Source organism: Aspergillus caelatus, assembly GCF_009193585.1.
Source record: "Aspergillus caelatus strain CBS 763.97 unplaced genomic scaffold BDV27scaffold_24, whole genome shotgun sequence".
Taxonomy (NCBI): domain Eukaryota; kingdom Fungi; phylum Ascomycota; class Eurotiomycetes; order Eurotiales; family Aspergillaceae; genus Aspergillus; species Aspergillus caelatus.
In genome coordinates this window covers 87,633-114,142 of record NW_022475287.1, presented here as the reverse complement: position 1 = coordinate 114,142, position 26,510 = coordinate 87,633, and the positions used below count along the sequence as shown (strand labels likewise).

Here is a 26,510-nt window from a genome sequence, read left to right as displayed (position 1 = left end):
TTGGCACGCCGCTCCGATTCCGCTCAAGTGGATGTGGGACTAAGACGGCAATGCTGGCGAGCATTTGTGGGGAAGCCAAGGAACCCAAGAACTATAAACGACCTTAGTTACTTAGTGTTCTCGAGGAAAGGAGACCCCAGACTAGATAGAGCTAGTAAGGGGGGAAACCCCAGGCTTCCCCCAAGCATTACATGGACCATCTGGGTGAAATAACGGCCAATAGTTATTGGCTAGATGTCATCGGTGGCTGGGGAAAGAACTTCGCCGGGAAAGATTCTTTACCAAATGTATTCCCCATGGGGGTCTGTGTGGCCACTGGACGACAAGATTAAGCGAAACGAGCTCCTTCTCAGCCCGGGAAAAGCGTTCTCCCCGGCAATTGTTCTGCAGAAAGTTAGAATTAGGTTAAAGTTGGACGGTTTCTGGGCATACCAAGGATGTCCATCTTCAGTGGCGGTGGCTGCATACATTGCACCGAAACAAAGCATATTGATCACGATGAGTGTACCAGCAACGATAGGAAAGGTTGCACATCTCGTCTAGATGAGCCGTAGTGGAATTATCTTGACACTTTTGTGGAGTCGAGTACTGAGCAAGTGGAGTGCGATCTCGGAGGAAGGGAGCGAAGACGACGGAGAAGTTCCGTTGGGTTAAATTCATTGAATCTCGGAACAGTCACGGGCCTAAACTGAAATCTTAAACGTTTCTCCGCCGCATTGCTTGAGTTGTGGAATCCTCCAACGACCATTGGCTTTCATTTTCGCCGGATGAAAAATGAACTAATAATTTTCGTATTAGTTAGACGAACTGGGTGGCATACTAGTTTCCGTCCCCTCTGTTGCTGCACATCATTTATATACTACTAGATACCCAATCCAATCTCTTTTCAAACATCGACTATACCGTTAGGTTCACCTTTCGTCACAATGGCAGCACCACAGATTGTGAACGATGCTCAGCCCGAGGAGCCCATTACCAGCCCAGCTGAGCTGGATGGTGTCGCATATCTTTATGGCCATCCTTTGCTGAACTCCCTCTCCCCACCACTCCATAAGACCGTCTACAGCACACTGGGTTTGAACTGGGCCCAGGTTCCTCTATCCAGCGTTTATGGCACATCTGCGACTTACCCTCCACCATACACTCGGTCACCTCCAATCGATAAATACTTGGCCGCCATCAAAGCTAACCCCAAGTTCGTCGGCTCCTCTGTCACCATGCCACACAAGGTAGCCATCATGCCTCACCTGGACGACCTCACCGAGGACGCAAGACAAGCCGGAGCCTGCAACACCATCTTTTTACGCGAGGAACAAGACGGTAGCCGCTCCTACGTCGGTACAAACACCGACTGCATTGGCATCCGGGAAGCCTTACTACAGAACTCCCCATCCACGGAAATATTCCAGAACAAGCCTGCCTTGATCGTTGGTGGAGGCGGCACAGCTCGCTCAGCGATTTATGTACTACGCAAATGGCTCGGCGCCAGTAAGATCTACATTGTGAACCGCGACGCGTCGGAAGTCGAGACTATTCTGAGCGAAGATAGGGAACGGAATCCTACTTCGACGCAGGCTCCCCTCATTCATGTCACTGATCCCGCAGTGGCAGCCTCGCTTGAGGCGCCCGTGGCTATTGTCTCGGGTATCCCCAACTACCCGCCGAAGACTCCTGAGGAGATCAACGCCCGACAGGTCCTCCAGGCTTTCCTGGGTGAGGCTTCTTCTTCCGAGAAGTTCAAGGGCGTCATTCTGGAGATGTGCTATCACCCTGTTCCCTGGACGGAAATTGCGCAGCTCGCTTCGACGGCTGGCTGGAAGGTTATCCTGGGCTCAGAGGCATTGATCTGGCAAGGCTTGGAACAGGCCCGTCTCTGGACCGGTCAGGATGTGGTTGCTGTTCCTGGCGTGGTGGAGAAGGTCAAGGATATGGTGGCGAAGTCGCTAGCTGAAAGGTCATCCAAGTCTAATCTTTGATTTTCTTTCTACATAACATTCTCTATACATGATTCTTGTATATAACATACCCTAGAGCATAGCATATGTGATAAAATTAGATATGTCGTCATGAACAAACACGAGTCCTTCTATAAGGCCTGGTCGTCTATATAATCCTAAGAAAGCCAAGAGATTCACAAAGCTTGAGGAAAGGATTAAGCACCAGGCCGTGTGTATTCAAGTTCTCGTACACGCTTCCACACCTCCCTCACTGTTCTCTCCTGTGTCTGTCGACCGGTCTCGGTTGCCGACGGTCCTGCCGGTCTGGGTCGAAATTAGCCACCGATTACTACTCAAGTGCTCGCAGGAATATCCTACCTAATAGCCAAGTACAAGCGACTACCCAGTCGCACATCCCCAATTGGGGCAGTGTCAGGATCCACTGGTGGATTAGCAGTTGTGACCAAGCCACCCGCTTCAAGGAGGATCGCAATTCCAGCAGCCACGTCCCTAGGCCAGTCAGATTAATATAACTCAGAAATAAATTTTTTTTTTTTTAAAAAAAAAAAAAAGAGATCATCGCAGATTGCAAAAGACGGGGGCTCACCATTCCCAACAGCCACCCTCCCACCAGATATCGAACGATCCCATCGCAGTGTACGCCAAATCTAACGTCGCACTCCCCAGACTCCGGACACCATGAACCATTCCTCCCTTTCCATTCCTCCCTCCGATCTCAGCGGCCATGTTCACAAAGCTCTCAATTTTGCGGTGCATGTTGCCGTCGGGTATATCACGGCGATCCTTTCCCCATTCACAGGAAAAGACACACTTGCTGGGTGCATTAGGGGGCATCGGTGGGATAGACGGGTTGCGGATAAGTGGAAGACGACGCTTTTCATTAAGCCAGGCGCCACGGTTGATACATGATGAGTAAAGTTGGTCTTGGAAAGGAGCATAAATGACTCCAATGACGGGTTTGTGGTTGACGATAAAGCCGATGGAGACACAGAACATGGGGAAGATATGAGTGAAGTTAACCGTTCCTAAAGCTTATGGTCAGGGAAAGAATTTCAGTATCAGGCACGAGATTTACCATCTAATGGATCAATACACCATGTTGGCTGTTCGTCTATGAGATAGTCTCGAGACTGTCCTTTGGCGTATGTCTCCTCCCCAAGAAACCTTTGAGTGCCTGTCAGTGGTTTTGTTCAGTAATGACCGGGAGGGCTGACTGACTTGTGATAAGGATATTTGTCGTTAATTGCGGTCTTGATAAATACTTCCACATCTGGTATAGACATTGTCAGATCGCTTATAACGTTGTTATCTCGATTAGAGCGCAATAGAGCTACCTTCATCCGTCTGAGTCACGATATCCACTGCATTCTCTTTTTCTTCCACCGACTGACTTCCCTCACCCGCGATCCGCTTTTCAATGCTGTCCAGTAAAAGCTGACCTGCTTTACGACCGAGGTCTACCGCAAACGCGTAGATCTCGTCTAGTTGCTCCTGGTCGAGCTGCATGACCGTCATTATGCGGGGTCGATAACGATAAGTGCAAGATTTTCAAATGGCTACCGTGAGGGCCGTGTTTGGAGTTTCATGGACTGGTTGTGTTCTCTTGAGCATGTACTACTAAAACACAAATGAAGTGGACTATTCAAGATGACTGACTCCTCATGGACCGGTCGAGGTTTATGAGTGTAGGTGATCTCCGCGACCGTGAGTAACCGATAAAATTGACTATCAACGGGCTCCACATTGCTTCTTTCCTCACGTGGGTGGCTATCTCGATGGGGTACATGCATGAACCTACCACGAAAATCTACCTAGTAGATCAGCGAAGATGCACTGATTGGCTATGGGCTTCAGCATAAGTTCGATATCTATTTTGTGTAAAAGATTTAGTAATAGTTCCTGCTTTACTTTTATTGCCCGGGCCAAATTGCGGACAATGGAAGTGGGATCTTCAACGTCTACCAAACTTTAGTTGAGTAGTGGACTCGTAGTGCACACTATGGGCGAGTAGCTACATATCAATGACCATTCGAGATGCATGGATCTGATCTAGAATGCCTTTTCAGCCTCTCATTCAGAAACTGACTGTGTATATCTGTCCAGCAGGGCGTATGGTATGCTTCCAGCACTATGTACACGGCCACGCACAGTATGTGTACACTAAGTATCACGGGAATCAACTATTACATGCATACAATTGAATACTATCATGATTTCTCTTTAAGTAGAAGAAGTACTAAAACTTTCCGATGAATAGAAGATCTAAGCCCAGGAGATACCTTTGTCAATATCTCAATACAGTCCAGTCTTCATCACTTGTGCACAGCAGCAACACCAGCATAGCACAGCGTATGCGCCGGCTTCCTGCGGGTGTTCGGCATGCCGGGAAAGCGTTCTCCCCATCTTACCGGAGTTTTCTTTAGTCCAATGCGGAGAGCCCTGGTTCCTTCCCCACCGAAGTTTTCTGGTTGCCACTTTCAATGTAATTACCAGTATACTTAATTAATTACGAATATGGGTTTAGGTCTCTATTATGCACCAGATTGATGAGAAGAATACCGTGCATTCTTACCTAGGGAAAAAATTTCCCCTATATCACCGAGGGGTTTTAGCTACTCCGTAATACTTACTAAAGTTGAATGCAGATGATTTACCCATGCGATAATATGAGTATGAGAATATAACGGTGAAACTAGAAATAGTTCTCTAAACAAAATTACTACCAGTTTCTATCTTGCCTTACTCCACATCCTAAATACCACACTGCCTCCTCAAGAAATTTAATTATCACGAATAACGAAATCCACCCTCCAAGCCCCTCATATACCGATAATTCAAGATGGGAAAGTCAATCCTCCTCATTAACGGTCCCAACCTCAACCTCCTGGGTACTCGCGAGCCTCATATCTACGGCTCAACTACTCTCGCAGACGTCGAAGCCTCAAGCAAAGCCCACGCTGCTTCATTAGGAGCTACTTTGGAAACCTTCCAGTCCAATCACGAAGGCGCAATCGTTGATCGCATTCAAGCTGCTCGGAATAACGTTGACGGAATCGTTATCAACCCTGGTGCATACACGCATACTTCGGTGGCTATCCGGGACGCCTTGGTGGGAGTGGATATTCCTTTCATCGAGCTACATGTGAGTAACGTCCATGCAAGGGAGCCATGGAGGCATCATAGCTATCTCAGCGATAAAGCAGCCGGAATAATTGTTGGGTTGGGAGTATATGGCTATAAGGTTGCGGTGGAACATGTGGCTGTCAATTTCAAGGCGAGGGAGGAGAAGGCTGCACTTTGAGTGTCAGTTACAGATGCTTCATAAGGAAAATAGTTAAATAAATAAATAAATCTCAGCTTGATGAGTGTTGATGTATAGCATAATGTGTAGATGTTTCATTGCAAGGGTTGCTCGGTGTGAACATCGGTTAGGTCGTCCATTCATGTCTGTCACTATGCACCAATGACAAATTATATACGCCTTAATATATACAATCGAAGAATTAGAAGTGAGGTAAAAAAGCTATGCATAAACTCTTCATAGCCCTTTGCTGGGTAGCTATCGCACTACAAGGACCAGCCCATGAGATGGTGCTTTGAATCAAATGCCACCAGCGGGGCATATCTAACAAATGAGCAAGCCAGAATACCCAAGGTCTCTGAGCTTAACCTGAGGTCCACCTGGTATTATCCACCATCAAGTTTGTGGCTCAATTACCGGTTGAGACTCCTGTGGTAGCACCCCCCGGAGGGTCGGGTATTGGTATTTGCTGTGTCTGGGCCAGAAGGAAAGGCTCGACTTGACTCGAATATGAATATAGTTCCGGAATCCCCGCGTCTGGAACAAATCCTAAGTTTTGCATGAACTCTGGCTGATTATCCGCGCTGCAGTCCACATGTCAGCGATTTTGCAATCATAACGAGTATCAGGGCTACTCACTTTTCGGTACCATCCAACGATGCTAATTCATCAAACAATGCATCGAGATCAGGAGCAATCCGCGGTCGGTGGAGAGACCCGTATCCGTCAATTTCAAGAAAGGAGCCAATGTTATTATTCTGTTCACTGTATGGAGTGTGATATTGTAAAGGCTGAAATGAATTCAAGTCTGGTAACGAAGCCGCTCCGTTTATCGGCCTTGTGGATGAAGATATTGAGGCGTGTTGCCTATGCGAAATAGGCTCCCTCGGTTGAGAGGCTTGCTGTAACGTTTCTGTTACACCCCGGTTAATATTCACCGATGAGGCAGGGGTTGGTAAAGACAATGCTGCATTATCCTCAGTATTTGATGCCGGTCGCATCCAAGAATTCGAAAGAAGTGCATCAGCCGCACTAATGTCTAGGTGCGTACTGTCTATTGCCCCAGCTCTCCTTGTTGCATTTCCCGGGATTGGTATTTCGGAGAGGTGGAAAGAATTCTGATCAGCCGAGGTTGGATTTGTCAGGCTTCGTGGTCGCTGGGTTGCGGACATTGATGACACACTTGGTGTCATTGTTGTTATACGTACATCCGACATGTTCTTCTCTTGAACAAGCCACACAGTCGCGAGATGGGAGACAAATGATCGCAATTTCTGCTTTAGGCCAGAATCAAGATCAAACAATAGAGGTGAATTACGTGTTTCGATCTCCTGGGGCGCGCTAAGCGAGAGAACCGTACCAAAGGTAGGAAAAGTTGCAGAGAGACTGTAAGTCTCCATGTACGTTTGAAGTAATAATAGTAGTCTTTTTGAGCTTTCTGTCGCGCGCCCCTTGTGTATCGCCTCTTGTACGTTGGCGTCGCTTTTCTGGATTGCGAATTGCAAACTCAGGGTAGCAACGACACCTTCATACATCATCTCGAGTGCAAAGATGTGAGGTGAAGCTGGCTTCGCTGAGTTCGCTTGCAAATCAACACGATAACTCTTGGGAAGAGCCGAGATCCAAATTTGTAGTTGGCGTTCCAGCACCTCCAACTGTGAGGCAGAGCTAGTCATAGATTGCTTGAAGCAGCACAAATCGTTCAAAATGCATATCAATGAGATAAGTCGGTTAAAAGTACTCAATGCATGGAGCGGTCCGCGATGGAAATTGCCTCGTGATGACTCAACCGGACGAAGGCCAGTTTGATCTTCCCAAGGATGCCATTCTTCCAGACCATCCTCATTAATTGGGCCAATCGTCATCAGGTCACTCTTGCGCAATGACGGGATTTGGTCAGTTTGCATCGCAACTATAGTCTCAAGTACAAAGCAGCCAAAAAACACATGCTTTGCTCGCCCAGAGCTCTTTAACCGATCTCCATTAATCGATTGGGTGCTGGGAGGGCGATCCAGCCTCAGACACTGTGAAATGCGAACGGCCTGTCCTACAAGCACCCATGCAGCTGCCCACTCTTGTTGACCAAGTTTAATAAGTGACAAGATCAGCAATGCTTGGACATGGCCAATATCATAGGCACCTTCTTCTCCAGGAATTAAACTTTTGGCTGTTGTGTACAGCTGTCTAGGATTTGGCCGGTCGTTAGAAGCTTGCGGCAGTTGACGGGTCGCGGTAATCGAAGCCTCCTGGATAGATGCAAGGGCCAGAACTGCCCATAGTGCCGCGTGATTGCCAGAGCCAGCAGACGTAGCCGAAACGGGGATGTCATCCTCGGAGTGACGAAATGCAGTCCGAAGGATATCATGTTTTTCGAGTATTGGAAACCAACACTGTGTATATGTAAAGTATATGTCAATCAATGCCCAAGCATTAGAGGGGAGGCGAGGTGGGTATTTCGAAGTACTCCCAGAGGAATGGAGGATGGAGTGAGGCAGCGATGGTGGATGAGTGACTAATATTCTTGGATCTTCCGCCGCGTCATTCGGGGAGGGTGTTTGAGTGCCGGAGTCTCGGGTATTGCGTGTCAGATGGCTTTTAGCGGTTGATCCAACTGTAGGTGTTTTGACGGGCGATGGCCCTGCGGCCAACGAAGTCTCCCTTCCATCTCCTAGCCCTTCAGGCATATACCACTCGAGGGTATCGGAAGAGAGCACACTACTACCTTCAGCATCCTGAGGAGAATCACTATCTCCAGGTGCTCGTAGCTCTTTATCTTGCTCGTCCTCCGGCTGCTCTAACAAGGTCAACATCCGCTCGACATCTCTAAGCACAGCACTATTCTTCCACGAGAAGAGAAGTGTGTCGGATCCCTCAGCCTCTTTGCCCATAGTAGACAAATGACTTGGCATATTGGCTGCCTTCAACAACGCACGAACCACATCCTCACTACCCTTTATTTTGCAGAACACAAGACCCCATAGCAATTCGAGTGTGCGAATATACCCGGTTGGTAAGCCCCTCTTTTTGGGATTGGCCTTGTAGGTGCAGGGCCTGGATAGCGAAGCGCAGGTTGAACACACTGGTTGGACCCCATCGCATTTATCCTTTTTCGACCGACAGCTGTCGCAGGCGCGCGACACCCGCTGTCTCTTGGGATTAGAGGCATGCTCATCTGCAGCATTATTCGGTCTATTATCGTCGTCGGCGTCAATCAGTCGTCGTTTAGCTTTGCTGCTCCCGGAGGCTTGGCGCATGTCGCTGCTCATGATCGTCTAAATAGCAGTGCACTAGATTGTTCTGGACGCATGTCCATCGTCAGATGTTGCAACCGAGATGTATCATTTGCCGGCAGAGGACTTTGCAGAAATTGAACCTCAATTCACCCCACCACACAGGGCAATTGGAACACAAGGAATATGAGCTAGTCCGTGCTGTCAAACGACACTAGATCGCTTAGTCCAACTAGAAATGGAATCTGTGCGTAACCAATCCGAATTTGGTGGTGATAGCAAAAAATCGAGATATTGACAGAATGAAAAAGCGGAGAAAGGAAAAACGAGTGTAATGCCGGTGGAAGTTGGGGAAAGCGGTCCTATTGCTTACCCGCGGTTTAGTGTCAATACAGAATACGGAGCAAGCAATGACTACCCCGAATCAAAGTAGACGGATTGAAAACACTGGGGACCACTGCACTAGTAATCTAACTTTCTCCACTTCGACTTTCGAGTCATGATCGCGAAGTGAACTTAGCGAGTAGGACCCAGTAAGCGCCCATCTCACTTTGTCCAGCGGTGAAAAAAATCTTTTACTAATGCATATGAAAGAATGTCCAAGCGGCAAGTCAATGCCTACATGAGAGAAACCCATGTTATCATACCGAATTGTAAATAAGACTCGGTAATGATTCGTATCTCAGTACTGTTTTTCGGAAATGTCGCCCGAGTGGGTTAATCCCCGCGGGGTAATTGCCACCTACTGCAAGTGGTAGAATGGGTTCTAGACGATACGGTATTTTTAAACCCTATCGCGGTAATTTTGACGGCTGAGCATTTGTCCGCAAACTCCAACGGATCCAAATCTCCGAGGCCCTAAGGCTCCCCCAAGCCAACTTTGTCGCTTCCCCACGATTAGGTCCCCTTAGCTCTTCCTCCACCTCCACAACCACCACCGTACATCGATTGATTTTTCTTGGTCGGGAGGCAGTCGCCCAACGCCGCGTTAAACCCTGACAGACTCACTCATGCCGTCGTCACCAAGTTATTCTGGCTTGCTACAGTGAATCTTCCCTACCGAGTACTGGGTTTTTACGTTTTCGCCATCAGACGTGCATCTATTCCCTATTCAATGTCTCCATCTCGTTACCTACGCCGCGCATAAACCAGGAATGCCCTTATTCGTCGAAGACATAGACCCTCCTTCTTTAGTGTGTCAATATGTCTATACTCGTGAGGCCACCAAAACGTAAATTATCCGAAATCGAAGGGCTTGAGGATAGGAATGGACTATCAGACAGTGGTCGCTACCGACCTGCTACCCCCAATACACACCTGGTATCGGAACTGAATTCTGGAAAAGATGTTGGACACCCGATCATTTCTGCCTACCCTCTGGTAGAGCCGGCAGAGACTACTAGAGAGTCGTCGTCGCGTGAGCTTAACTCCAGCAGGGCGTCACCTGTATCCTTCGAGGGTCCCTTCCAGGTACAGAGGAGATTCGCTCCAAATGTTTCCATAGTGCTAGTTGGAATTCGCGGCACGGGTAAATCTAGTCTTGCGGTCATCCTGGCAGCAACTTCCGGAAGACGATTAATTGATGCGGATCGCTATTTCCAGCAAATAACAGGACGCTCACGTTCCGCTTTCAAGAAGGAACATGGAATTACCGAGTATCGTCAACAGGAAGCTAGAGTCATGGAATCAATGCTATCGGAACATAAAGAAGGGTGGGTCATCGCTTGCGGGCCAGGCTCCATGGAGCGCAGTGGGCAAATGCTCCTCAGGGAATATGCAAAGACGCATCCTGTCATCCATATCATTCGAGATCCAGAAAGTATTCAAGCATATCTACAAGCTTTGGATACAGATAAAATTCGCCGCTTTCTCGAGCTTTCTGGTCCTATCTATCGCGCGTGTTCAAACCTTGAGTTCTTCAATGTCTCGGAAACCGGCCATGGAGATCTGACATCAGGGGAAAACGGTCAGCATCATTCACAGCTTGAGCTTGAAGTAGATCAGCGCTCTCAAACATTCACGCCCTTTCTGACCCTTAAACGGTTGCAACGTGATTTTGTTCGTTTCATTGCTTTCGCCACAGGAGATGCTACCGATCTGAGTAATCAGCATGCATCGTTCCCACTCTCCACGCAACCCGTCCAAACGCGGACCTTTACTTACGCTGTATCTGTACCTATATCCACTCTCTTTACAAGGAATCTCAATATTGAAGATCTGGAATCAACTGCAGATGCCTTCGAGCTAAAGGTCGATGTGACAGAGGGCCCTTCCTCTCGTTTAGGGCTCGAGTCTACCCTTGCGGATAGGATTAGTCAAACTATGGCTACCATTCGGCGAAACATTGTTGTCCCTCTGATATACCATGTTGAAAGTGATGTAGGCCTGGTTGGCTCAGCATCACCGCATAACGAGCCGTTACACCGTTCGAGTACCGCGTATTTAAATTTGATGCACCATGGCTTACGATTGGCTCCTGATTTCATAACGGTTGACCTGTCTTATGATGACGGTGTTTTATCGCAAATCATCACTTCAAAAGGGTCAAGCAAGGTTATTGGGCATTTCGCTTCTGTCCAATATGTTGAGCAAGGCTGGGAAGCTCCTGTCTACCTAGAGCTGTACGAACGCGCCAAAAGACTCGGATGCGATATAGTTCGATTGACACAGCCGGCATTGTCAATGGACGATAACCACGCTGTCCAACGCTTCCGTCATCGTATCAAAGCTCTCCCTGGCCCACAATTGCCTCTTATAGCCTACAATTCAGGCTCGCTGGGTCGCCTGTCTTGCTGTTTTAACCCGATCTTGACCCCCGTAATTAATGAGGCACTGCTCTCTGAGACCCAAGCGAAGAACCTGCCTTGCATCACGTTACGTGAGGCACAGGAAGCACTCTATGCCTCCTTCGCTCTGGACCCGATGCAGTTTTTCGTTTTCGGTGCCAATGTAACCTACAGTTTGTCTCCAGCTATGCACAATGCGGCGTATAAGACATGTGGGATGCCGCACGTATACAGTCTTCACCAGTCACCATCTCTGCGAGGCCTGAACGAGTTGGTAGCAAACCCCAACTTCGGTGGAACAAGTGTCAGTCTGCCTTACAAGACAGAAGCTATCCCACTCCTTCATTCAATGTCCCCTCATGCCCGAGCAATCGGGGCCGTTAATACGCTGATACCAATCCGGGATTTAGAGGATTCCGCTCTTGTTTCCGAAGGCTCCTCCTTGTATTTGGAGAAAAGTCGGGCAGGGCCGATAAAAGGCTTACATGGAGACAACACTGATTGGATTGGCATCTGCAATTGCCTTCGACGGGGGCTTTCGCCTGCCAACGCGATTCGCCCGTCATCTACTGGCCTGGTTATTGGTTCAGGCGGTATGGCTCGAGCTGCCGTGTACTCTATGATCCACTTGGGTGTGCAGAACATATTCGTATGGAACCGTACTTTTGCCAATGCCGAGAAGTTAGCATACCATTACAATCGACAAAATCTCCCTACGCATAGCAACAACGCGCCAACGACTCACTCGACCGTCCATGTTCTACGCTCACTACAAGAGAGTTGGCCTACTAACTATAACCCACCAACCGTGATATGTTCATGCATACCAGCGCACAGCATCGGGGGTCAGCCGGCCCCCAACTTTAGGATACCCTCTCAGTGGCTTGGAAGCCCTACCGGTGGTGTTGTGGTCGAGGTAAGCGATTTACTTATTCGAGTCCCTCGTCTATATATATTTGCAAGGTTTGCCTGGATAGCCTGCTGACCGTCATTTAGCTGGCTTATAAGCCGCTCGATACCCCATTGGTAAAACAAATGCGAGCTCTTTCTCACCGCGGCTGGGTTGCGTTGGACGGCCTTGATGTCCTTCCAGAGCAAGGGTTCGCCCAATTCGAGCTTTTCACGGGGCGTCGCGCCCCTCGGCGCCTAATGCGGACTATTGTACTCCAAGAATATAAGGCGGAGGAAGGACAAGATGACCAGAATGCAATTCAAAGCAGGCTTGAAAGCTTGGATGGACAGCCTACCTGAGACCATCCTGGTTAAACCCAGTCCCGATGTCAGATTACTGGGGCTGTGGGGGACAAGACAGTGCTGCACGCCTAAGTTACAAAGCGGCCATGTTGCCGGTTACACTCCGTCGTCAGCCGCCTCCGTTTGCGGCTAGTTTCCATTGTTCCTGAAGAACAGAGTCGGATACTGATCGGGGTTCTTGCGACAACCTTGAAAAGAGCAAGCTCTTCTCTAAATACAGCTGCGCAAAAGTACGTCCTATGAAAAGGGCGTAAGGCTTTCCACCCAGCAACATCTACCGCTACCCGGTGTGGAGCGAGGGATGTCATGCTCCAGTATTCTAGTCCTGGACTCGTGCTTGGGAGGCCTAAGACATCCTTGTGAACGCTGTTGGGAACTATTTTTAGCCAACAGAGCCTCGCAATTGTATATAGGTAACAATCTGAAATTAGAAATGGAAAAGGAAAATTCCGAAATTCCAATGAATTATCACTATTATTAGACCTGGTTTTTCCGACAATACAAGAAAAGGTAAACCGTAAAGCGATACGACAGGCATCGGCCAGGTCTCAAAATCATCCATAGCCGAGACCGAGGTGTCCTACTACTAGGATCAAAGGTGGACGTATGATTAGCAAGAAAGGCACGTCTTATCAACAGCCCTGGTCTTTCTTCGCCTCTTTCGTTTTCTCCTCCCCATCAGACACCAGGTGGAAATTACCACAGTTGATCCTTGTGTTATCAGGCAGGTGGACAACGACCGAGCGATTGCCGAGAAAGGCGACAGTGTCCTCCACATTCGAAAGGAAGAAGTCCCTGTACAAGACTTCGAAGTTGCCATCGGTAGTCCAGACAGGGCCATGTTTTCCGCTTATGTCGCCGACCTGGCATGTCTGAGGTACGGTGGTATTGCAAGGAGGCTGGTCACCTCGCATGTAAGGGTCTAGGTGACCACCGGTGGCATAGCAATTGCCATCTTTCGGCACCGGCTTGTCGTGGATGTGATAGTCTACGTTTGGCACGTGTAAGTTTTATTGTTAGTGAGTCCACAGCCAGTATGTACGAACTTAAAAATGTGTCATTTGGAACACCAGTAAGAACGACACGAAATTGAATCCCAATTCCATCCTCAGCACCATGGGTAGTGAACGTTCCTCGAACAGTGGTGTTGTCTTTGTCCTGAAGAACAGCTTCATACACGGCTTGGGGTTCGTTGTCTTTGACGACAGGGGCCTCATGGGCAACTGCCGATGAAAGGAGAAGGCCTAGGGTTGCGCCTGTGAAGAGGGATTTGGTCAACATTTTGTTCGAAATGTGACAAAGGTGGAGTGCGGCTGTTTCTTCAGAAAAGGGGTAGAGCTGTTTAATATATGATAAGCTGGAGATTGCCAGGAGGCTGTGGGAAGAGGTGAAGGATTATTATTAAGGCAAACGAGTGTAACAAACAATGTGCGGGATACGAGACAGCGCCCCGGCTGATCTGAGTTTTAAGAAAGGACAAGGCTGTGCCTCCTTGAGCGGCGTAACGTAAGAGCGCTCGTGTTGCCATTAAGCAACCAAGGAAGGCTCTTTCCTGAGACAACTCATCCGTACTTCATTCTCAAATATCTTGTCATTCCTTTGCAATTGGTCATGGGAGGAAGGCGTTAGCCCATTCCGCAGTGCATTGTTTTTATTCAGGCCATTCCATTTCGTTACACAAGGACGTCTTTCAAAAACAATTTCATTTCATTTCATTTGCGCTGGTGAACATGAAGGAGTTGAGCATCAGCAGTCACCTGTCAATCACCTACTCGGACAGGTGACTGGCTGACAGGTGACTCTCGTTGTTGGTTCGATTTCCATCCGTTTTGGGTCCTTCGTTGTCAATGGTTCCTTATGCAATCTAACTGCTGTCAGGCTGTCAGCATTATTACCCTCTCACTAACCCAACGGACAACCAACAAAAATAGAGGGACGAACCAGACAATGCCGGGATTGGCATCTCTTTGTGGCTTGCATTAGCACATCAATAACGCTCAATCATTCTTTGCCATGTACTGAGGCCCCCACTCCAGGGGCTGCGACAAGTAGAAACCTTGAAGGCGGTTACAGTCACCTAATCTGGTAGGCAACATACGCACCTAAGAAAACACCAGTCAAAAACTACTGAAAGGGGGAATTCATGCGATTTTCAAACTGCGAATGATTCAGCTTTTCTACCTTCTGCACCACTCTCGGCAAACCTACCATTGGCCCCTCTCGGCCCCCTTTGTTCCGGGGGAAGTTCTTCACACCCCACATCTTATCATCACTACGGACTTCTGCCGACTCTGGTTCTATGATTCTATCGGACTTCGCTCCAGCTATGCAAATCCCCCTCGAAAACAGCGCAGATCGTCCTATCTCGGTCCAGTTTCCCTCCAATCTCGCAGCGATGCTGTATAAAGAGAGCCTTCTGGCCAGGCTTCGGCCAGAATCGCATCGAAGAACACAATTCCATCAGACCCTTATACGACCTTAACCCGAAGAGTCTTTCGTTTACCAGAGCTTAGAGTCTGCGGCTGTGGGGCCGGTTCTAGTTTCACAATGTCTCTTGCTCAGAATCATTACGTTATCAAGCTCCCTGTGACGCCTTCGAGGACTAGATCCCTAGAACCTCGTGCAATTGCCCAACAGTGGATTGCGAGTTTAGATGTTCTCCTTAATCGTGGAGACTTTTCGCAGCTCCCAGAGCTCTTCCACCAAGAGTCCTGGTGGAGAGACATGCTAGCCTTGGATTGGGACCTTCGTACGATTCAAAACTGCAAGAACATTGAAGTCTACCTTCGCCGTAATCAACCAAAGTCTCAGCTTTCGGCTTTCCGTCTGCAGCATGAGGGCAAGTTCCAGCCCACATTTGACAGGCCAGTGGAAGGCCTAAGTTGGATATCTTCCATGTTCTTTTTTGAAACCAGTGTCGGACGCGGAACCGGCGTTCTTCGTCTCACTCAAAATGACACCGGAGCATGGAAAGCATACTCAATCTACACTTCGCTACAGGAGTTTAAAGATTTCGAAGAGCCTCTCGGATCAAAAAGACCAGAAGGGACTATTGAAACTATGCCGGGGGGTCTCAGTCAAGGAAATTGGCTAGAAAGACGTCAGAGACAACTCGAGTTCATGAATGAAGAGCCTACTACCCTTGTTGTTGGTGCTGGTGTGTTTATTCATCTATACCTGGCATTTAGTAGCGATGTAGCTGACATTATGCTATAGGTCAAGCTGGTCTCAATATGGGTGCCCGACTTCAATCCCTGGGTGTGTCCTGCCTGATAGTTGACCGGAATGAGAGGATCGGCGACAACTGGAGGAAGCGCTACAGGGTAAGCCCTAGTTTCGGTACTGCTCCGTGGTCCAAGAACCCTACTAATATCGCCTTACTCCAGACTCTAGTAACCCATGATCCGGCGGAATTCACTCACATGGCGTACCTTCCTTTCCCAAAGAACTGGCCCCAATTTACCCCGAAAGATAAGCTCGGCGACTGGTTCGAAGCATATGCTAGCATCATGGAACTGAACGTTTGGCTCCAGACCAGCATCAAATCTGCGGTATATGATGACGCAAAAGCGCAATGGACAGTGGTTGTAACCCGAGGTGATGGGTCCGAGCGAACCCTCCATCCACGCCATCTCATCTGGTGCACCGGTCATTCTGGCGAACCAAAGGTTCCAAATTTCTCAGGGCAATCCCAGTTCAAGGGGCAAGTGTACCACGGTAGCCAGCACGATGACGCATCCAAGCATGACGTTAGAGGAAAGAAGGTAGTCGTCGTCGGTACCGGGAACAGCGGACACGACATTGCTCAGAACTTCTACGAGAACGGCGCACAGGTAACTATGCTCCAAAGAAGTGGAACGTACGTCATCACAGCAGAAAAGGGTGTTTTCATGATGCACGAAGGTCTCCACGAAGACAACGGGTAAGAATCTCCTCAGAAGCGAGAAAGATCAGCACACTAACATAGCATACCCCAAAAGACCACCTACAGAAGAAGCCGACATCATGTCAGAAAGCTTACCATACCCGGTTCAATTTGCACTTGCCGTCCACTTCACCAAGAGAGCATATGCTGCAGAAAGAGAAATCCTAGAAGGTCTCCAAAAAGCAGGTTTTGAACTCGACTTCGGCGTAGACGGCGCCGGCATCTCTCGCGCATATATGACCCGGGGCGGAGGTTACTACATTGACGTCGGATGCAGTCCACTCATTGCTGACGGCAAGATCAATGTCAAGCGTAGTCCCGAGGGAATCACCGGTTTCACCGAGCACAGTCTGATCCTGAAAGATGGCAGCGCTCTTGAAGCAGACATCGTCGTCCTTGCTACCGGATACGATAACATGCGGACCACCGTCCGCAAGATTCTAGGTGATACAGTCGCAGACCGGTGCAAGGATGTTTGGGACCTTGATGAGGAAGGAGAGATTAATGCGGTACGTTCTATGGTTATCTTACGTCTACGCTTACGCTTTCCCTACCCTAACAGTAATACAGATGTGGCGACCCAGCGGCCATCCAGGCTTCTGGTTCCATGGAGGAAACCTGGCTCTATGCCGTATCTATTCCAAATTCCTGGCTCTGCAGATCAAGGCTATAGAAGTGGGCTTAGTATCCCCGGGACAGGATCAAGCCCAGCCGAAATTGTAGAATGTGTAGTCTACTCATATAGACCTAGACCTTAAACGATATGGTAAAATAATGGGTTATGACTTGTTCTATTGATATATTACCTTAGTAACCCACCCAGGAGATTATAGCTGATACATAACGATAGGAACTCAGGTAGCACACAGATCAGTTCGCAACCTCTATATTTAAGAAGACAAATCTAAATCTAGGTCCTGAAGTACGGATTCAAATCTCCACCTTCGAAGCCATTTCATGCAAGTTCATTCATATACAGGTATAGATAAATACCTAAGCAATCAAACGCCCCTTTTCGCCCACAGAACCAGATACGTCAGACATGTACATAAGAAGATCTTTGAAAAAGTAAGCCACATATATCTTATCTTGAATCGTTAAAGAAGCCAAAGCCAAAATGTAGCCATAAAAATGCATGCACTACTCGCCTTCCTTGGCACCGTCGTCGATGATCATTTCCACATCCTTGACAGGATGGAGAAGCATAGGAGGAAGACACATTCTGCCTTCACCGGCTAGTTCAGCTAGTTCGCCACCGTCGTTGTCGACCTTGTAGCCCAGCCAGCGTCTCCAGAGGTTCGGCGAGAAACCGGCCGAGTAGAACCATGAAGTACCTCTGAAGTTATGCTCGCGGTCTCCAAATACCGATGTTCTGGCACCGCCCGATGCGCCATTGCGACCTGCATTGAACACGGACTCGAGGTATTTGGTCGGCCATCTGCGGTCAATATAGACTGAATGGGGTACGTAGACTGCCTTGAACCCGTGGTGTAAGGCGGTGGTGGCAGGCCACATCTCGGAAAACATACTATGGCGTTGGTGAACCATCTCCTGGTGCATGGTGTGCAGTAGTTTGCGCGAGAGTCTGGATGCGGTGATAATAGCCGCACGACGTGGGGGCATGCAGTTTTCCTTGTTGTATCCTGTCACGTCATCGCGGAGGAGCCAGGTGGTTCCTTCGGGGTCGTAGAGAGGGTTGAAAACGATCAAGTCCGCCTCCTCATCGACCCCCCAATCGTACCGATCCTTGTCCATCGTGGTTGGTGGGATCCCTTCCCCCTCAACTTCAAGGATATCGCGTTCATCGGGCCGCTCCGGACCCCAGACAGCTTTATCCCCCTGCTGGTGGAGGCGAGCTTTATCCCCCGGCGAGTGGTCCTGCCCTGGTCGGGGCGCACTCCACAAGTTGTTAGGGCTGTTGGTGCCAATCTCAGTCTGCACCCGCACCATGTGTTTGAAATCCTCCCAGGTTCCATGGACATCGGGGACATAAAAGCGGGCGTTCCTCTCCCACAACTCCTTCCGTGGCTGCGCCCGCGCCCAGCTGGCAACCTTGTCGAAGAGATGGTACCAGTGACCGGTGTAGCGCGCATCCATCTCCCAGTTCCAATAGTAATCATATTCTGGATGCTGCTGCGCAAAATATTGAGTAGGCATATGGGTGCTGCGGTATACGCCATGAATGGGTAGCCCCCGGGCCCATGTTTCTTCCAGTCCAGGATACAGAAGGGACATCTGTCGCTCCGACCAAAGAATGCCCATGCCACGGAATTCTTCTGGCAGGGCATCCTTTAGCACCCGCTCATACGTCTCATCATCAGACCAGATTTGAAGATTCTCATCCTTGACATGCACTAGGAAGTGAATCGTGTATTCGCCACCGGAGAGTAGAGAGAGTTCGGAGATCAACGAGCGCAGATACAATATATCCTCGGGAGTGTAATGAAAGTCATGCCAGGTGCGTATAATAACCGCAGTTCGAGGCAAACGCCCCGTCCCCGCTTGAGGCTGCTCAGATTCGAGAGGATCAGCCTCAAGAGATTTGTTGCTCAGATCTCGAACACCGATTGGCATGGACAGGAAGCGGTTCGAACGCGGTTGTGGTACATCTTTGAAGCGATGACCATTTGCTACCAGGCATCGATTCTGAGCAGCAGCCCAGTCGACTTTGCGAAAGTCCACCGGTGGGAATTCATCCCAGACATGCTCGGCGCCTTCTCGATGACCCTCCAAGCCAGCACCAATGCCACCCTTCCTGACGCTATATCCCAGCCCATAGGGGCCCAAGCGACCAAAACGATCAAAGCAGACATCATCCTGAATGCCTATCTCTCCGTTTGAACCCATGACGGCTTCTGGGAACCCACGAGGTACACCAGGGTAGTGATGAACCAGAGGAATACGCATTGTTCCTCTTTCGTCCAAGAAGCATTCCCGTTTCTCGCCGTATTTTGCAATGTATGCCGGTGAGGTGTAGTTGGGGTAAGGATCGAAAACTGAACTTAAAACGGGCAGAGACTCATCCCGAGCTTGGAGGTTTGTCGCATTCGCTTCAGCATCACCTCCCAGACCCATCATATCTGGGTTATCGCCCGGGTATTCAGGTACCTGACCTTTACGCGGCACCAGGGACCGCAGCCCACCATGATACCGCTTTAGAAAAGGAAAACTCTCCCACTGGGGCGGCTTGGGCGTGGTCTTGGGGATCTCGAGGGGTACTTGTGTAACGGAAGATCGAATCGTAAAGCGAAAGAGGGTGAGGATGAAGAGTACGAGGGCGACAAGTAGCCCAAGGCAAAGTCGTCTCATTATCCGATTGGGCACACGATAGAACCCCGTCACGGGCCGGGGACGGCGGCGTGCCGGACCGTCCAGCATGGGCTGATAAGAAGCAGCGGAGGAGGTAACCGAGTCGTCACCACTATCTGAGTCGAAAGAGCTGTGGCTATGTCGTCGGTGGTGTTTATGCCGGAAGGGCTGTTTCTCAACATCTATCATCGCGTCTCGGCTGTTGTACGCAGAGGCATGCCTCCTCGTCTTACCCGTCATGATTGATAGGGATCGGTGGACATCGGACGGAATGCTGAATACGTCACCGTGTGGTAGGTAGAATGGTCAGTGTGGGACGGCGTTGACGTCTCACCGGAATGGGAGAGAGTATATTCCCCAGGTCGATCTATTCTTAGAGAATAAGCATTGAGAGAAGCATGAAGAAGGGACAATTAAGGTTCCTGCCACAAGTACATACCTCTGTGATTGAAGCCGACACTGTTTGGCGCATCGATCGGTGGAATTCAATGTTTTTGGACTTACCGCAACGGATGCGGGGAAAGAATGGAAGAGTCCTGGCAGTTTCGACCGTCGGCGGTGACAAAAGTCGATATGGATAGCAATCGATTTGCGCCAAGTTGGTATTCACGACCAAGCGAACAATGACATAGAAAAACAAAACAACGACCTACGTATTGCAATCCAATCGGCGTTGCCCAAGGGATATCCCACGCTTACGCACGCTAATGCGGGCCAGACCGGCTTGGCAGATATGAACCGATTAGAGTACGTAGTAAGGGGAATCGAGTCAGGTACATACAATCATAGAGATAGAGGATGAATGCTGCAAGGATGAGGAAAGGTCTATCTATATAAGAGTTTCCTCCCTGTCGACAGATTGAAAGGGCTTTTTGTTTTAGTATCCCTTGTGGTCGCTGCTGCTTCCGGAAGGCGTTTGCCCCGTTGCCCAAATCCGGACTAGCAAGGGGTCCTAAACAGGAGGAAACTAACCCGTTTCAACAATACCGGATACCTTTCAAAGAGACGGAAGGAATCTTGAGATCCTCTTGTCGATCCCTTTCTGTCACGTCACGTCTCGTCTCTTAAGCAGCTGCTATCATAGGGAGAGAAATGAGATCACATCGGTGGAAGTCTCTTATTCCGTACATCAATCCCTCTACAATTAGACCCTTGACAAGAGACCAGTCCAGGCATCTGTTGAGTATTTTGCTTCAAGAACATCCTATGCCTACCGTTAGACACACGAAGTTATATTCATGAAAAGGCCGACCAAAGACTCGGGCAGAGAAGGAAATGGCCATCCGCCCGGTAGTAACTCCGGGCGAAGAAAATGTGTAACCAAGAACAGTCACGGTATTATTGCTTCCCTGGTCTCTCGGAAGAGTTGCGGTATGGCAAGAATAGTATCATATCACCAACCCTGGCATTCCAGCCAACGAAGTGTTACAACAGAATCTGAGCGGGTATCACGAACATCCACAAGCACATCAGCTCAAGTCGAGTGCCGTTGCTTATCCGGCTTATAGCCAGGACAGACGCCTTCATGATTCCCAACATGACCTGCAAATAAAGTCGGGGGGCATCAACGTCTGAACGTCTACCACCCAATCATTTAAGTAAATATCATTGAAAGCGAGCATTTTTCAGCTGCCGATAGTTCGCCAAGCCACGAGGTCTTGTTCTAAAGGAATTATCATGCTTGATACGGACGCGTATTCACACCCTATGAGCCTCGTCCAAATGTCACACGCGGGGGTCAAAGCTAAGCTTGGCTTGTCGGTTCAGATCGACACCTGAGATTCATGAGGTCTAGTAGGGGGAAACGTGCCGCTGAGTTGCCTCGTATCCAAGATGATAGGGCGCCTAACGATCAATCAGAACCGAAACGTAAATGGTGTCGCAAGGGATTCGCAGCGATAGCGAAAAGATTGAGGCCACCATCTTTTAAACCATAGTATAGTTATCATCATATAGAGCTGCAGAGAAGGGCCATAAGTGGATGGATGATACCCCCGGCCTTTTAAATGGGGAGAAAAGCTGGGAGGTCGCTTACCATTTCCGGCCATGCGCTAGCAGTGGTACTTTTTTACTACTCCCTACTCTATGACGCCGTGTCAAAGAGGGCCCACATCTCGCTCAGTCCCCACAGTAGCTTGAACAAGTCGAGACAATGACTATAGTATTAACTTGGTAGACGCGACGAGTCATGTTCACTCAATTAGCATACCGGTTGTCGGTCATGTGGTTATCACCAATCCTGCTGACATCAGTCTGACGGAATGTCATTGGATACAACTGTAGTTCCTTTCGAAGAGCTCCAACTCGCTCAAGTTTGAACTCTATAGTAGCACGGTATATAAGGGGAGTCCACGTTGGAGGGGGTTTATCCACGTTTCATGCTTGACCGTTATCCTTGGAAATATCATGGCCAGCATGATTGGTCCGGTTGTTGATTTATTTAGAAACAAAAGTCGTGGCACGTGTGACCTGAACAACGAACACATACGCAGGAGGGAACCAGCTGTCGAGTCCAGGGTCAGTTGTTTTACTTGACTGCTACACCGCATCGTCGATCCCCTAGTACCACTACTATTCACCCAACCACCAGGATAGACAGCCAAAGCAAACATGGTATGTACCCATTCCCTGCGAGATATATCCCCCAGTATATATGGCCTCTCCTAGTGAATACCAAAACCGCAAAACTAAGATCTCCAGGCAAATGGTTTCTCCCCCCTAGCAATTCCAACCCCAGTGGAAACCACAGCCAAATTCGCCCTCCCTCTAGACATTCTCCTCCCACTCCTCCTCTTCCCAACCATTTTTCTAGTCCACCACATCCGAAAAGACTACCATGCCTACCTAGCCCTAGGCCCTGGCGGAGTACCCTCAACTCCAGCAGGGTACCTCCAAATCTGCATCCTGCGGCCCTTTGCCGTCCGAAACCCCCTCGCACCTCCCTCCCTCCCATGTACTCTCCTCCCCCAAGAAGGCTATCTCAAGAGCCGCAACCTCCCAGACCGCTCCGGGCCACGTCCCCAAGTAGTCGGTATCGTACCGCACCGACAAACGACCCAGAAGGCGAGTGCAGAAATGTACGCAGCGCTGACGAAGGAAATTCACGGCCTCGTCAATGCCCACCCTTCCGTACTGTACACAGGAACGTCGTGTTTCGAGAAACATAGTACAGGGATCTTCTGTAGGCTTGGCCCGGCTGCGTTGTCACGTCAAGAGCAGGAGCAGCAACGGAAGCGGCTCACTTGTAACGGGGAGGTCTGTCATGCGCATCCGATTGACGGAAGCTTGCATCTCACACTACACCCGGCGGATGTGCGGCTTGTCTTGGAGAAAGGTTGGGGGCAGAGGCACCCGATTGCTCGAGAAGATTGGTGGTGGTGGAGGCGCTCCGTGCCGTCCGGGTTTGTCATGATCTATGCGCCGAGGAATGAAGAAGAACGGAGATGTGTAGTGGAGATCATTCGCGCTGCGGCATGGTGGGTGCGAGGGGAAGCATTGCCTGAATATTCGCCGGAGTAACGTATACTTATCCCGGGGGGGGCGTGTGGACATCTATAAGAATGATGGTGAAAACGGCCAAGATGGCTTTCACGTGCAAGCGTTTGCGATATTTGTTTGACGAGCATTGGCGGTGTAGGTAAACAGAGACCAGATCCTAGTAGATAGATGCAGTTGGAGGATAGCAAGAGCCTACAGGCCACAAAATCTACATTTTTCAGCTAAACAGATAAAATGCGTCGACATACATATGACGTCTGGAGCGTAAACCCGTTCTCCGTGATCATGAATATCAAATCTTGGCTGTAAGAGAACACATGGAGACCAAAAAAAGAAATGAAAGATATGAGGTTTCAGGGCACAAAAGGAGTATTTCGTTAGGATCGACGCCGGGATGAAAGAGAACAATAAAAGCTAAATAGCATAGAAGAATGAAGAGCCGTTAGAGAACATACAAGCACCACCAAGTAGCATATCCCATCCCTACGCGAGGTGTCTTTTCCGATTCGGCCCCCATCCATCATCCCCAACTCCCAGTCACACATCCAGGTATTCTTCCACTCATCGCATTATAACAATTTAATCACGGTTCGTCTTCCGCAAAGCATCGGCGAGCCACTCGAGACCCTCGTACAGACCGTCACCGGTGGTAGCGCAGGTAGATTGGATGAACTACACGGATAAATATTAGATGCTGATTCAACATTTGGAAATTCCGGAGCAGAGGCGGACTTACCCAAGCACGGCGAGTGAGACTTTGCAGACCAAGCTGCTGGGTAATTTCGGCGGGGCTCATGGCATTCTAGAGAAAAGGAGCGTTAATATCCGCGCCCAACCCATATCCAGTGGGACCGAAGTAATGTCATGTCATACCGGCAAATCTTGCTTGTTAGCGAAAACAAGGAGAAGAGCATCACGGAGTTCATCCTCGTTCAACATGCGCTGCAACTCTTCCCGGGCCTCGACAATACGATCGCGATCGTTGCTATCGACGACGAAGATAATACCCTGAGTGTTCTGGAAGTAATGTCTCCAGAGAGGACGGATCTTGTCCTGACCACCGACATCCCACACGGTAAACTGAATGTTCTTGTATTCGACAGTCTCGACGTTGAAACCTTCACGACGGGCGGCAGCATGTCAGTAATCCCATCTTAATACGTACCCTGCGCGGTGACCAGGCACCGAGCTAACTGGTCGAGAGCGGCACCGGAGGATAAGGGAAGGATGACTGACCGATTGTGGGGATGGTGGTGACGATTTCACCCAACTTCAGCTTATACAGAATGGTGGTCTTTCCGGCTGCGTCAAGACCGACCATCAGAATTCGCATCTCCTTTCTGCCCCATAGGCGGTCGAACAACTTCGAGAAGGTGAGACCCATGATGGCGGTGGCGAAAAGGGATTCTCAAATGTCTAAGAATAATGCGATGTTAGATGGAATGAAACCAGTTACGCTGCAAAAGAGATGTCGCTCGGTCGTCTGAGAATTGAACCAGAGGAAACCGGTAGAAATAGGGTTGAAAACTTGGAATCAGAAGACGGCGAATGGGGAGATGTGGTTGAACGAGGGGCGTGATCACGTCTCGGAATGCACAGTGGCCAGACGGGCAAATAATCAGGGGGGGTAAGAGACCACACAGGAACGCCCAAGGCACAAGGGGAAACACAGAGAGGTACGCGGGGAATCAAAAAGGAGAAGATAAAAAAAAATTTCAAGAAAGGGAGAGGAGAATAGGAATGGCTTACCAAGGGTATGAAGGTGAGTAAATGGTGAGAATCACAGATCGAGATATGGCGGGAAGGGAGAATCAAGTCAAACGGGTAGAGACGACGAAGACAAGTCTCAACTCTGTTCGTTAGTATGGAGCACTCGGCGGACCACTGTTTTTGTCCAAGTTGGAAATTTTGGGTGCCAAAGTGCCAGGTCGAGAAATTCAGCCGCCGGCGTAGCTTCCGTCACTAACGAAAACCCGACTAGAACCACAACAATCCTATTCTGTTAAGATTTATTACAAGTAGGACTGGAATATCAAATGAGAGTAATAGGGAAAGGGTAGTTTAAAAAAAAAAAAAAGAGACTATAAGGGAATATCGATATCAAAATGTTAATATATATATAATCAAAAAATATTCATAAATTAAGATCCTCTTTCTATTATTCTATGGAGATTTCAATCATCAGCTCTCATCTTATATAAATTACATGAATCTGATTGCCTAGACACTTTAGAATACCTCAACTACGAAGAGGACACGGTGTTTCCCACTACTTGTAATTCAACTCCGTACCGTACCTTTGGTTTAGTCCCATTCACCAACTATAATCTACTACCACTTCCACTTTCCCCCCTTTGCCCCAAAGAAGAAGAGGTCCAGACACCACCCCGATTCCACTTGATTTCCGGCATTCTGATAGGTTCCCGATGAGTTTTGAGGTTTCCCCGTCCCAGTGGATCTCTCGTGCTCTCTTGACGAAGAATTGCGTATCTATCGCTGATGATAATCCAGACCCTTCCCGCATACGGCAGGCGGTTTATCAAACCCACAAGGGACCACTGCGAAATACTACGCGTCATGTTTCTCGTTCCAGAGAGAGAAAGGGCACGGGAGGATAAGGGTCGGTATTCTTTATATATAACTGCATTGTTTTATTTTCTATAACGACTAGTAGTCTTTTCAGATGCGGCCGCTTTGGTATCTTTGACATGTGACCGCTCATAGTTCATGCTGGCACAGGATGTACCGAGTACATACTACATACAACATACCAGTCGTGCCTACAGTCCAACGTCCAACAGCGGTCAGGATTCGGACCGGGAAAACTTTCATCAGTGACCGGTTCCAACGAAAATGGCTTATTAATCACCGCCCACTCGTGATGTTAAAGATAAGCTTATCCCGAACGAAGTAGATATATGCTTTCTGATATATCACCTGGATATGCAATGCGTCTGAAATTCAACTTCAATCGTAGTCGGCTTAAGTCCTTCGAAGTTTTTGATGTTAGATTCCTTTCCCCTCAACATCAAGATGTTGCCTTGCAGGAATAGATTCTGCAGTCCTCTCACTGCTACTACTGAATCCTGCTATATATCTTCGCCTTGGAGAAGAGCAACCACCCTGAACACCACCTTGCTCTGACGGTACCCTTAAACCCAAACAGAAGGAAGAAAGTTAAGAAAAGAAAGAAAAAAAAAAAAGTCGTCGTTATTAACATAAGTCAAAAGGACTATTGAATATGTAACT

At 48.9% G+C, this 26,510-nt stretch overlaps 11 protein-coding genes across 11 annotated transcripts; 6 read left to right on the top strand and 5 right to left on the bottom strand.

Moving 5' to 3' along the window:
- Nucleotides 1-741: 741 nt before the first annotated feature.
- BDV27DRAFT_168272 (shikimate dehydrogenase family protein) lies at nt 742-1,976 on the top strand (the record flags this gene model as incomplete). Its single annotated transcript, XM_032074727.1, has 1 exon — nt 742-1,976. Exon 1 carries the CDS (start codon nt 927-929, stop codon nt 1,974-1,976), a length of 1,050 nt encoding a protein of 349 aa, XP_031931382.1. The 5' UTR covers nt 742-926.
- A 17-nt stretch (nt 1,977-1,993) lies between these two features.
- On the bottom strand, nt 1,994-3,648 carry BDV27DRAFT_48206 (inositol monophosphatase family protein). Its single transcript, XM_032076733.1, has 6 exons — nt 3,293-3,648; nt 3,177-3,228; nt 3,034-3,122; nt 2,545-2,983; nt 2,316-2,447; nt 1,994-2,261 (listed from the first exon to the last, which is right to left on the bottom strand). The coding sequence occupies exons 1-6, from the start codon at nt 3,471-3,473 to the stop codon at nt 2,153-2,155; spliced, it is 1,002 nt and encodes a 333-aa protein (XP_031931381.1). The 5' UTR covers nt 3,474-3,648; the 3' UTR covers nt 1,994-2,152.
- Nucleotides 3,649-4,012: 364 nt separating this feature from the next.
- On the top strand, nt 4,013-5,259 carry BDV27DRAFT_154152 (type II 3-dehydroquinate dehydratase; the record flags this gene model as incomplete). Its single annotated transcript, XM_032071918.1, has 2 exons — nt 4,013-4,072; nt 4,798-5,259. 2 exons carry the CDS (start codon nt 4,013-4,015, stop codon nt 5,257-5,259), a joined length of 522 nt encoding a protein of 173 aa, XP_031931380.1.
- A 135-nt stretch (nt 5,260-5,394) lies between these two features.
- Nucleotides 5,395-8,788, bottom strand: BDV27DRAFT_48204 (putative C6 transcription factor QutA). Its single transcript, XM_032076732.1, has 2 exons — nt 5,899-8,788; nt 5,395-5,843 (listed from the first exon to the last, which is right to left on the bottom strand). The coding sequence occupies exons 1-2, from the start codon at nt 8,523-8,525 to the stop codon at nt 5,669-5,671; spliced, it is 2,802 nt and encodes a 933-aa protein (XP_031931379.1). The 5' UTR covers nt 8,526-8,788; the 3' UTR covers nt 5,395-5,668.
- A 613-nt stretch (nt 8,789-9,401) lies between these two features.
- BDV27DRAFT_122561 (putative quinate pathway repressor protein QutR) lies at nt 9,402-12,930 on the top strand. The gene is made up of 2 exons (XM_032065656.1): nt 9,402-12,191; nt 12,272-12,930. The coding sequence occupies exons 1-2, from the start codon at nt 9,693-9,695 to the stop codon at nt 12,524-12,526; spliced, it is 2,754 nt and encodes a 917-aa protein (XP_031931378.1). The 5' UTR covers nt 9,402-9,692; the 3' UTR covers nt 12,527-12,930.
- Nucleotides 12,931-13,022: 92 nt separating this feature from the next.
- BDV27DRAFT_122560 (putative cytosolic Cu/Zn superoxide dismutase) lies at nt 13,023-14,022 on the bottom strand. Its single transcript, XM_032065655.1, has 2 exons — nt 13,576-14,022; nt 13,023-13,517 (listed from the first exon to the last, which is right to left on the bottom strand). The coding sequence occupies exons 1-2, from the start codon at nt 13,808-13,810 to the stop codon at nt 13,162-13,164; spliced, it is 591 nt and encodes a 196-aa protein (XP_031931377.1). The 5' UTR covers nt 13,811-14,022; the 3' UTR covers nt 13,023-13,161.
- A 448-nt stretch (nt 14,023-14,470) lies between these two features.
- Nucleotides 14,471-17,226, top strand: BDV27DRAFT_48190 (putative flavin-binding monooxygenase). The gene is made up of 5 exons (XM_032076731.1): nt 14,471-15,686; nt 15,746-15,852; nt 15,916-16,451; nt 16,510-16,963; nt 17,025-17,226. Exons 1-5 carry the CDS (start codon nt 15,077-15,079, stop codon nt 17,175-17,177), a joined length of 1,860 nt encoding a protein of 619 aa, XP_031931376.1. The 5' UTR covers nt 14,471-15,076; the 3' UTR covers nt 17,178-17,226.
- Nucleotides 17,227-17,399: 173 nt separating this feature from the next.
- Nucleotides 17,400-20,088, bottom strand: BDV27DRAFT_122557 (DUF3405 domain-containing protein). The gene has a single exon (XM_032065654.1). The coding sequence runs from the start codon at nt 20,001-20,003 to the stop codon at nt 17,595-17,597; it is 2,409 nt and encodes an 802-aa protein (XP_031931375.1). The 5' UTR covers nt 20,004-20,088; the 3' UTR covers nt 17,400-17,594.
- A 1,498-nt stretch (nt 20,089-21,586) lies between these two features.
- On the top strand, nt 21,587-21,948 carry BDV27DRAFT_122554 (uncharacterized protein). The gene is made up of 2 exons (XM_032065653.1): nt 21,587-21,686; nt 21,799-21,948. The coding sequence occupies exons 1-2, from the start codon at nt 21,637-21,639 to the stop codon at nt 21,917-21,919; spliced, it is 171 nt and encodes a 56-aa protein (XP_031931374.1). The 5' UTR covers nt 21,587-21,636; the 3' UTR covers nt 21,920-21,948.
- Nucleotides 21,949-22,286: 338 nt separating this feature from the next.
- On the top strand, nt 22,287-23,423 carry BDV27DRAFT_48175 (uncharacterized protein). The gene is made up of 2 exons (XM_032076730.1): nt 22,287-22,376; nt 22,464-23,423. Exons 1-2 carry the CDS (start codon nt 22,374-22,376, stop codon nt 23,280-23,282), a joined length of 822 nt encoding a protein of 273 aa, XP_031931373.1. The 5' UTR covers nt 22,287-22,373; the 3' UTR covers nt 23,283-23,423.
- A 12-nt stretch (nt 23,424-23,435) lies between these two features.
- Nucleotides 23,436-25,015, bottom strand: arfA (putative ADP-ribosylation factor). The gene is made up of 4 exons (XM_032065652.1): nt 24,498-25,015; nt 24,135-24,379; nt 23,998-24,063; nt 23,436-23,933 (listed from the first exon to the last, which is right to left on the bottom strand). The coding sequence occupies exons 1-4, from the start codon at nt 24,643-24,645 to the stop codon at nt 23,841-23,843; spliced, it is 552 nt and encodes a 183-aa protein (XP_031931372.1). The 5' UTR covers nt 24,646-25,015; the 3' UTR covers nt 23,436-23,840.
- Between the last annotated feature and the right edge of the window lie 1,495 nt (nt 25,016-26,510).

Coding starts and splice junctions, on each gene's coding strand:
- BDV27DRAFT_48206 (XM_032076733.1), bottom strand. CDS start 3,473: ATGACGGTCATGCAGCTCGACCAGGAGCAACTAGACGAGATCTACGCG. Junction 3,229..3,292: donor CGTGACTCAGACGGATGAAG/GTAGCTCTATTG, acceptor TGTCTATACCAG/ATGTGGAAGTATTTATCAAG. Junction 2,984..3,033: donor GTGTATTGATCCATTAGATG/GTAAATCTCGTG, acceptor CATAAGCTTTAG/GAACGGTTAACTTCACTCAT.
- BDV27DRAFT_48204 (XM_032076732.1), bottom strand. CDS start 8,525: ATGAGCAGCGACATGCGCCAAGCCTCCGGGAGCAGCAAAGCTAAACGA. Junction 5,844..5,898: donor TCGTTGGATGGTACCGAAAA/GTGAGTAGCCCT, acceptor TGTGGACTGCAG/CGCGGATAATCAGCCAGAGT.
- BDV27DRAFT_122561 (XM_032065656.1), top strand. CDS start 9,693: ATGTCTATACTCGTGAGGCCACCAAAACGTAAATTATCCGAAATCGAA. Junction 12,192..12,271: donor CCGGTGGTGTTGTGGTCGAG/GTAAGCGATTTA, acceptor ACCGTCATTTAG/CTGGCTTATAAGCCGCTCGA.
- BDV27DRAFT_122560 (XM_032065655.1), bottom strand. CDS start 13,810: ATGTTGACCAAATCCCTCTTCACAGGCGCAACCCTAGGCCTTCTCCTT. Junction 13,518..13,575: donor TCCAAATGACACATTTTTAA/GTTCGTACATAC, acceptor TGCCAAACGTAG/ACTATCACATCCACGACAAG.
- BDV27DRAFT_48190 (XM_032076731.1), top strand. CDS start 15,077: ATGTCTCTTGCTCAGAATCATTACGTTATCAAGCTCCCTGTGACGCCT. Junction 15,687..15,745: donor TACCCTTGTTGTTGGTGCTG/GTGTGTTTATTC, acceptor ATTATGCTATAG/GTCAAGCTGGTCTCAATATG. Junction 15,853..15,915: donor ACTGGAGGAAGCGCTACAGG/GTAAGCCCTAGT, acceptor GCCTTACTCCAG/ACTCTAGTAACCCATGATCC.
- BDV27DRAFT_122557 (XM_032065654.1), bottom strand. CDS start 20,003: ATGACGGGTAAGACGAGGAGGCATGCCTCTGCGTACAACAGCCGAGAC.
- BDV27DRAFT_122554 (XM_032065653.1), top strand. CDS start 21,637: ATGGTGTCGCAAGGGATTCGCAGCGATAGCGAAAAGATTGAGGCCACC. Junction 21,687..21,798: donor GAAAAGATTGAGGCCACCAT/CTTTTAAACCAT, acceptor GAGGTCGCTTAC/CATTTCCGGCCATGCGCTAG.
- arfA (XM_032065652.1), bottom strand. CDS start 24,645: ATGGGTCTCACCTTCTCGAAGTTGTTCGACCGCCTATGGGGCAGAAAG. Junction 24,380..24,497: donor CACCACCATCCCCACAATCG/GTCAGTCATCCT, acceptor CCCGTCGTGAAG/GTTTCAACGTCGAGACTGTC. Junction 24,064..24,134: donor CTAACAAGCAAGATTTGCCG/GTATGACATGAC, acceptor CCTTTTCTCTAG/AATGCCATGAGCCCCGCCGA.